This window comes from Limanda limanda, chromosome 3 (assembly GCF_963576545.1).
Source record: "Limanda limanda chromosome 3, fLimLim1.1, whole genome shotgun sequence".
Lineage (NCBI taxonomy): Eukaryota > Metazoa > Chordata > Actinopteri > Pleuronectiformes > Pleuronectidae > Limanda > Limanda limanda.
This window is the reverse complement of record NC_083638.1, coordinates 5,938,318-5,947,096: the sequence shown is the minus strand read 5'-3', so window position 1 is coordinate 5,947,096 and position 8,779 is coordinate 5,938,318. Positions and strand designations below refer to the sequence as shown.

General features: G+C 40.6%; 1 protein-coding gene across 1 annotated transcript; it reads right to left on the bottom strand.

Annotated features, from left to right (window-relative positions):
* Positions 1-1,163: 1,163 nt before the first annotated feature.
* Positions 1,164-8,576, bottom strand: LOC132998948 (cellular retinoic acid-binding protein 1). Its single transcript, XM_061068702.1, has 4 exons — positions 8,507-8,576; positions 6,129-6,307; positions 5,050-5,163; positions 1,164-1,214 (listed from the first exon to the last, which is right to left on the bottom strand). The coding sequence occupies exons 1-4, from the start codon at positions 8,574-8,576 to the stop codon at positions 1,164-1,166; spliced, it is 414 nt and encodes a 137-aa protein (XP_060924685.1).
* Between the last annotated feature and the right edge of the window lie 203 nt (positions 8,577-8,779).

The window sequence follows — 8,779 nt, the reverse complement described above, 5'->3', positions numbered from 1 at the left end:
CTCTCTCTCTCTCTCTCTCTCTCTCTCTCTCTCTCTCTCTCTCTCTCTCTCTCTCTCTCTCTCTCTCTCTCTCTGGGTCAAGGTCCTGCTTCCCCATAACTATCTAGATGGCGACCCACAATATTGTTTGTTACGCCACATGTCTATAATGAAGCAAAACATTTCTGTGACACTCTCATAATAATGTGAGAGAGCTGGAACTTGTTGTTTTGCTCTGTTGCTGACCCCCCCACCCCCATCCCCCCCCCAGCTTACACACCCACACTATCTCCCTTTTTTTTTTACTGCCCAGAACTCAAAGTTACCTCCGTCTGTGTTTGTTTAATTGTGAGCAGAACTACACAAAAACTACTCAGCGGATTTCCATAAAGTTCTGTGACCCAAAGGAAGAACCCATAAAAAGTCTGTTTAGATTCAGATCAGTCGGCAGATAGAGGGATTTTTTCCACACCTTTTTTTGGCACTGCAAGATTTGGATTTTCCCAGAGAATTATTCGCGCATATTGATGGAAACATGCACAAATTATTCATATTTGAACTTGTCTTTCTGTGTCTGTGCACCTGTCAATCACAAACTGTTGCACTTAAGAGAAACCCCGTGCACCTCCGCTACCGCCATGGATAGAATTAATTCGGTGAGAAACGCTGGATAGAAAGTTAAAGAATGAATTCCTGCATCGCCCCCTGATCTGATATTGCATCAGATTTGATCGCCTTCCTTCCGGACCCACATCACATCCGTCCACCAAGTGTCATGCTCCAGTAGTTCTTGCGCAGTCTTCCTTACAAACAAACAAAAGCTGAAGCGATAATCTCCTTGGTGAAGATCATAAAAATGTAATGAAAGTAATTGTTTTTATTTGGTGGCCTCTGCACAAACCCTGTGTGATATTATTATGGAACAAAAAGCAACTAAATAAATGTCTGGAATCCGGCACCACTCAATTCTCTGCTGTTTCAAGATCTAAAGCATGAAATGAGCCAATCTAAATAAAATAAATCATTCTGTGGTGATTTCATTTCCAGTGCAAAACAAGTTTTATGAAAAAAAAAAGCTGTAAAATCCTCCTGAAACTGGGATTTAATGAAGAATCCAAACATCAACTGTCGGAACAGATTTTCTGAGTTTATTTGTGAAGTTTCTACTCTTGTCTCTTCCTCTGCTACGCACGTACGTAGATCCTTGTGCACATCACGTCATCTGCACCGATTGTCTGAAACAAAAAAGGTTCACTTCATCAGCAGAATCATCTTCTCACTGTGGTACTATATCAAAATCAGATTTTTTCATTTCCAGCTTTTAAAATATGAGGATTTGAAGCTGTTGTTTTTCATACATTATAATAAACTGAATAAAATATATAATTCTAACTGAAATGTTCATATATTCTGATGTTTTTATGGAGATAACCGTTTATTGATCGATCAATCAACTGAAAATAATTGTGAGCTGATTCCTTATTTAAATAATGAATAAAAAATGTGTTTTTCAACCCCTCATGCAACATGTAAAGTGTTTAACTCCCATTACTAATTGCTTGATAAGAAAATGGGGAAGAAGCACTGGAACCCCTGGGTTCGAGGTGTGTGAGGCCGAGGCCAAAGATTTATTATTGTCCCAAGGGCGAGGGGGCGTGGCCACACATCATCATTATCTCAGGCTCACGCTGTAAAAAGAGAAAGGATCTGCAGCAGCTCCATCTGGCGTCTGGTGCGATGCTGAGGGAAACGATTACTGCAGCAACCATCAGTGTTCAGTGGGGTTTCTCTACAGCATGATCAGTGAGAGCAATCAAAGCCCACAGGGGCCGACACACACACACACACACCTATGGATTTAGACCCCGACGCCATAACATGCAAACAAGTTGATCTGACCCCAGTCACATTATATAAAGTAGCCAGAGCAGGAGAGCATTCATCTTTTAAAAAATCAATATTCTTTGGCTTGAACTGTTAATTAGTTCTGAAGTTCTTTGCTTGGACAAATAAAATTGTAGCTCTTCAATCTGAAGCATTGACTCCTTAAATGGTCATTACATCACAACAGCCATCTTGGATCCCGGTCCACCACATGGCGTTTTCATTAAAGCTCACATTCATCCCTCTCTCCCTCGGAGGGCAATTGTATCGTCTGCTGCCTGCTGATTTTATTCATCCTTAATGTTTCTGTCAGAGAAACGATCACATCAGTCTGTGAACAGAGTGAAGAGGAAACTGATGTGTTAGATTTTAGCTTCTGGAAAATGTTTAACCAGGAATATTAAACTAATTCTTTCCAGTAGAAGCTGACAGGAGCGAACCAAGTGATTAATTAACGGAAAGAAGACATTTGCTGCTTGACCTTGAGGCACAGAACACCCCAGCAATTTCATGATTTTTAACTAAAGTATTAAAATTCAGAGAAACTAGATTGTCTTCAAGACGATACTTCAGTGTTATGGAGAGCTTCACATGAATCTGTAGTTAACTCTGGGATTATAAAGACGTCAGAATAGATCAGTGACGTCTTTATAAATCATTTGGGTTTTTTATTGAAAATATCTTCAAGAAATGTGATTGAACCATGTTTGAGGGAATATTATAGATCTTTGACAAGATGCTTATGGGGTTTACACTCTGAAGAAACTTTTAATAACTTGAGTGACTTGTTCATTTCATCTTATTTCTCCCCCAACATCATTTTAACCCTGAAGATGAGTAATACTTTGATTGATATGTAACATGTTGGAGTTGTGTTTAAATGCCTGATGAGCAGAAGAAGTGTCTGAGACTCTCCCTCCTCACCAATATCACATTTAAACTCCTGCAGTATTCTTAAAAAAGTTGTCCGATGATTAAATCCCATATGCTGTTCAGATCACATCCTATCGGTCCAGCACAGAGACGTTCACGCCCTTATCTTGAATAAAAAACAGATTTGGTGGAAGCTTTATTCCACGTTTTCAAAAACTTGCGCTGCGTCCATATTACGGCTCGCATGTTTCCCTGATTGCCTCTGCAGAGGTGAGTCACCGTCAGTGAGGAGCAGCTTCCTCATCAAAGCCAAACTGGACCCGGCCTTTGTTGTCCATCTGGCCAATAAAACCACGCACGTTAAATCCCAGATGTTTACAGGGAAAAACCTCCTTGTCTCAGTGATCTGCATTTGCCAGGAACTGGAGGCCGACGTGTCTCTGACGAATGCGAGATCACGAAACGCTGCGTGGAATGTGGAGTCTTAACAGCAAACGCATGTGAGTGAAAATTAAGTCATTTAGTCCGGAGAGTTTCCCCTGCGGAGCCCCTGGAGCTGTGTCGCTGCAAACTGCACTTCTGTCTCTGAAAGCAGCAAAATCAACATCGATTGACCAAGAATTATAGACGTCGCCTGAGACCTTCTTTTTAACACGGAACAGACGTGTTGATCCACGCCCTCAACCGGCCATGGAAAGAAAGAAACAAGGTCATGGGAGTTCACAACATTTTCTAAGAACTTCAGAGCATTTTTGGAAAAAAATATTGACCAGATCATTCAGCAATTCCCATCTGGTGTCACCACCCAGTTGTGGCCTCTGTTGACCATCTGTCTGTGTTTAGTTCCTGCATCTGCCTGGATTCTGTTGATATCACTGTCATCACTGGAAAAAGGATTTAGCTTTCTTGTGGAGACTCACACTCAGTCATATTGTCATATTGAGATTATTGAGTTTGTTTTCGGTAAATTTGAAGCTTCACACTCAGTTTCAATCTTTTCTGAGACTCACAGAAACTCCCAGAGTAAAAATCTAGGACTCCTGAGAACCTGCCGAGGAGGTTAAGTTTTCTTCCTGGTTTATTTATGGGTCGGTTGGTTGGTTCGTGAGCAGGATTACACAACAACCACTGAACCGATTATCATGAAACTTGTTAAAAAGATGAGACAAGGGGCCAAGAAAATATCCATTAAAGTTTGAGGCAGATTGAGACAAAAGGGCAGGAATAGGTTTTCATTAACATTCTGAAATCGGGCGTTTGTTTACAATTTCACCAATTTCCCAGCGAATAATTCATGTGTCTTGATGGTAAAAAAATCTGTGGGTGCAATTTTGGTAAAGTGGATTTAAATGTGGTATAAAATGGGAATAATTGGGCCTTGGCGAAAGTCTGTGCCCTAAAAAATGCCATTAATGATTTTAATGACTGAATCATATTCAGATTTTTTTCTCAAATAATAGTTTGGTCTTGAAGCAGATGTTTAAAAATCGCTAAACTCACATCTTTAACTGTCTCTTGTTCAATCTGATCAGAAAATAAGAAAATATTCTCGTTTTCGAAGCCGAAACCTGCAGATCGTTGCCACATTTGCATGAAAAAAAATTGACTCCTGTTTCGATATCTGTTTATTAATTTGCCAACAATGGACATATACGTATGTAAAATATTTACTTAGTGACAGGGACTGATTGTGTTTCCTTTGCTGAGTTCCAGGCTAACGCTGTTTTCCTGTTTCCAATCTCTATGTGACATTAAGTGAAAGCTGCTGGATGTAGTTTCATATTTGCCGCTCAGATATCAAACCAATATTCTCCTTACATTGTTGCCAAGAATGTGAATAAGCACGTTTCCCAAAATGTCAAACTTTTCCTCTTCGTGTCGGCTGCACTGCGCTGGCAGAGCAACAGAGTCTTGGACTCACGTTGAGGATTCTTCCTTTATCCCTCAATTGTTTTCTTATTGGCAGAAGGAAACAGAAAATGGCCCATGTGGCTAAAGATGGAGACCTCCAAATGTGACACCTCATCCCACCTTGTAACGCGTCCAAACATCTGTTCCCTGGTCTGCAGAGAGACTGTCGATGGGAATGAGACGGACTGTGTGGACGTCTTTGTTCAGAACGATGGGATGAGATAAGAAAATATATAGAGACAAGGTTTTAACGCTTTTTCTACAGGAAACAAAAGAGAACTCTGTTCTGACGAGACTTTAAAACGTGATTATCTCTCGGTACAATTCCTGTTTTTATGATTCATTTTGAGTCTATACCTGTATGTTGCTCTCTCAGATGTGACACCTGAACGTCTCACTCACCAGTATGAGTTCCTCCCCTCTCAGCTCCCGGCTCCAGAAGGTCTTGGGACCGCTCCCGCTCAGCAGAGTCTGTTTGCAGTAAATCTTGTTTTCTGTTTCCCAAGCGGCCAGGCTCTGCAGAGAAGCAGCACTTTCATGAGGTTTCCTCTTTTTTTTTATCACTCTGAGTTTCACCTGGTGGAACACGTCAGCAGTGAGACACCGTGGATCTATATCTAGTTCTGAGTCGTCATTGGGCTTCCAGAGTTTCTGCACAGATTAAAAATCAGTTTGCATGTAATGAGTTTGAGATGTTTAATCCAATGTATATGTCCGATTGCATCTGAAGGTTCCCAGACTTCATACGGACGTGGTACTTGTGATGCAGAACTCCTGGTCTTCTTCTGGCCTGGGCAAAAAGGATGTGAGCCTAAAGTGACCCATATAGTGAAAGGTCAATGTGGCTGAAATCGCTGAAATCAATCACTTGACACGTGGTATTGCTGTGGCTTCCTCCTGTTTGTCAGATCTGGGCCAAATCAAGACCACAACTATTTTGCTTACGTGTGTGAATGAATTTCAATCTGTTTCCAGGTTGGCAAGTTGAGTTTGAGAGAGTTAATCCAATTTTCTGAGATACTGCAGCTGAGGGTTTGAACTGTATTACCAACACATTCCAAATCCATAGCCTTCTCATCAGTGGTAGGGTTTAATTAAGTACATTTACTTTGTTACTGACCCTATAAGTACATTTTACACCGACCTCTCCACTTAACTTAAATAGATTTATTTTCGGGGAACTTTTCACTTTTGCTGCGCTACATATTTACAATGCGTTACGTTACATGTTCACGTTATTATAAAGAATATGGGCAGGTAACATTAGTACTTTTACTTTAAATACTTTAAGTTCATTTTAAATTAAGTACTTACTTTCTTTTACTCAAGTAGTAAATTGAATGCGGTACTTTTACTTGAGTACATTGTGTCTATTTATTTGTAGTTTTACTGAATTAAAAGGTTTGAGTTCTCCCTCCACCACCTCTTCTCTGACTGTACGTTTATGAGAGACAAGTGAAATGTTGCATTGATCGTATTACCTTACACTTTCTGCCGTCCACCGTCTCCTCGTCGAACTCCTCCCCGATGAGGAAGTTGATCTCCGTGGTGCGGACTGAGGTGGAGGTCTTGATGTAGAAGTGCTCGTCGTTCTGTTTTATCTCAACGTGGGGTTTGGACGCAGCCACGCCTGCGACCCGCCTCAGCATCGCATTCACACCTGACAACAAGCACAGAACTTCCTGAGAGTCCAGAGATATTAAGTCAGGCTGCGGAGGAAAGTAGTCAAATGTATAAACTGACAAAACACAGAAAATACATGTTTAAAAGTCCTTCTACTGCGAATAGAATAGAGCTAGTTTCTCATTTCACTGCACAGCACAGCCAGGATCGGGGAAATGTGTTCCTGTGTTTGTGTGTTTGGACAAACAAACTCAAACACATTGATGGATTTTCACCAAACTCCGTGGAAATATTAGTGGGGAGGGTATAAACAGATGATTCACTTTTTGAGCTGAATGTCCAAAGTTGATGGTCCGAAAAACACAGTTTCCAAGATATGTCTGCGAACAACAGAGCAAGAGAGACAATCTGAAGCTGATATTGATCAGGAAATCATGTCAGGCATCGTTCAAAAGTGTATTTCAATAAGTGTCTTCCTATTGTAAGATCGTAATGACGTCATCATGACTTCACTATGAAGTTAAACAAGTTACTTAACTTAGTTTTGCATTGTTGTTACTTTTGCAACCAATGATATTAGAGACCTCGGCTTAATTACATTGATCAATCACCCGTCCTTACAGCGTATGAATTGATGAGGTCAATTAAAAATGTATATATATAAAAAATTCAAGGTTATATGATTTGGTAGTGTGTGCATGGCCCTTTGATGCTTTTAATTTGACACCTCACATTAGTTCTGTCTTTTTTTCCGGCACCAAAAGAACAAGGTTTGTGTCAGAGATGAAACTTGTCCAACAGAAATGTATAAAGTTAGAGGTACTGACACATCACTGTAAAAACACATGACCTCAGTTATCACCAGAGGAAATCAAGACAAAGCTGATAAATATCATATTTGAGCAGAAAGGCTCCGGCAGCTGTGAGTGTTATCAGCAGATGTTGCATGTGGAGGCTGCAGCGACGAGGTGGTGAGAGGCAGGAATGCCGGCGCTGTTTGCTTTGTTTAAGATCTCTGATAGATCACGTTGGGTTCGGTCGTCCCAGCGAGTGGAAAAGCGATTAAACGCTCTGTCACCCAGTTACAGTGCAAACAGTTCGATGAGAGAACACTTGGGTCTGTTTCTCATCTCCGGTGCCGTTCATCACTCCAACTCAGCATCATCGGCAACGTGCAGCAGGACGAGGATGCTGTCGTCTCCTCCTCTAATTAAAACCAGGTGTTGTCAGTGTTAGATTTGTCCAATTTAATTACACATATCCACATGTACAACAATGAAACTGCAGCAGAACCCTATGGAAGCCCAGAGAGGCAAATGACAAATTATTCCAGGGTGATTTTACAAAAAATTCTATGAATCTGTATCTGTATTTTTTCGACTTCTATATTTTGGATTTATAATTCCGATTATAACACTTTGCCATATTTCTTCCTGAAAGCCAGAAAAAGAAATTACACATGAATGAAGATCAACTATAAGTTACTTCTTAAGTAAGTTTTAAAATAGCAGAAAGGAATTTGAACCGTGGGTGATACACTGTGTTCGACCGTCCACTACCTATGGACTTTGTCACTCGTTATGAGACCTAACACGACTTCCTCGAGCCTCTCGATTAAAATACATTTTGAGTCAAAATAAAGACATGAGAGTTAATATCTCCTGGAAGAAAAAATCGATGCTTTAGTCCTATTTAAGTTGTTTTGCACAGCAGCTTTTTGTGGCTGAAATGCGAATTCCAACCACAAACTATTTTGATAATTTTGTAAGTAAAAAAAAAAAAATCACCTGTTTTCATGAATGGAAATAGAGAGAAAAACTACATCCAGGCCCAAAAAGTTTAAATAAACGTGTGTTTCTTGGCTTCCGTACAAATCTGTGTGGTAATGGAGCAATAATTAGAGAGAGGATTGTTGCAACCAGCTTTTAATTGGAGCTGAATTCAACCCAATCACATTCTTCTGCCACCAAGATGCTTCTAGTCTTTTATAGTTTCCTATTTGTATCTTAAATGTGATGCATCTGTGTTTTCAGCAGTTTTTAAATTTATAAATTGTAAAACTATTCACTCAACACCAGTCTTCTGCAGACATTTCAAATTCTAATGTGCATCTGCATCCCAGGTAAAGTTGTCCAGATAATAGACCTGTAACAAGCTTATCAATATAATGTATGATTCTATGATTTCACTGAAGCACATTCAGACCTTCATCACAGACAGAGCAGATTCTCCTCACCCAGGGCTTTCAGCAACTCGTCGAAATTCTCGCTGCTTTTCATTTTCCACGTGCCGGCAAAATTTGGCATTTTCTCCTCGTAGGGTTCGGTTTGTCCGTCAGCCTTTGCCTTCCGTCGTTTGCTGTCTCATCTGCTCCCTTTATTCAGCCTCTTTCTCTCCCTTTCTCCGTCCATCCTCCTCCTCTGTCTTCTCCACCTCCTCCTCCTCCTCCTCCTCCTCCTCCTCCTCCTCTTCCTCCTCCTCTCCTCCCTGTGTGTGACCAAACCTCCTC

What these genes read in the sequence shown, in the direction of transcription:
- LOC132998948 (XM_061068702.1), bottom strand. Translation starts at nt 8,576, where the DNA reads ATGCCAAATTTTGCCGGCACGTGGAAAATGAAAAGCAGCGAGAATTTC. An exon ending in TGGACGGCAGAAAGTGTAAG is followed by an intron (nt 5,164 to 6,128) that starts GTAATACGATCA and finishes GCTTCTCTGCAG; the next exon opens with AGCCTGGCCGCTTGGGAAAC. An exon ending in GAGGGGAGGAACTCATACTG is followed by an intron (nt 1,215 to 5,049) that starts GTGAGTGAGACG and finishes TTTTTGTTTCAG; the next exon opens with ACAATCGGTGCAGATGACGT.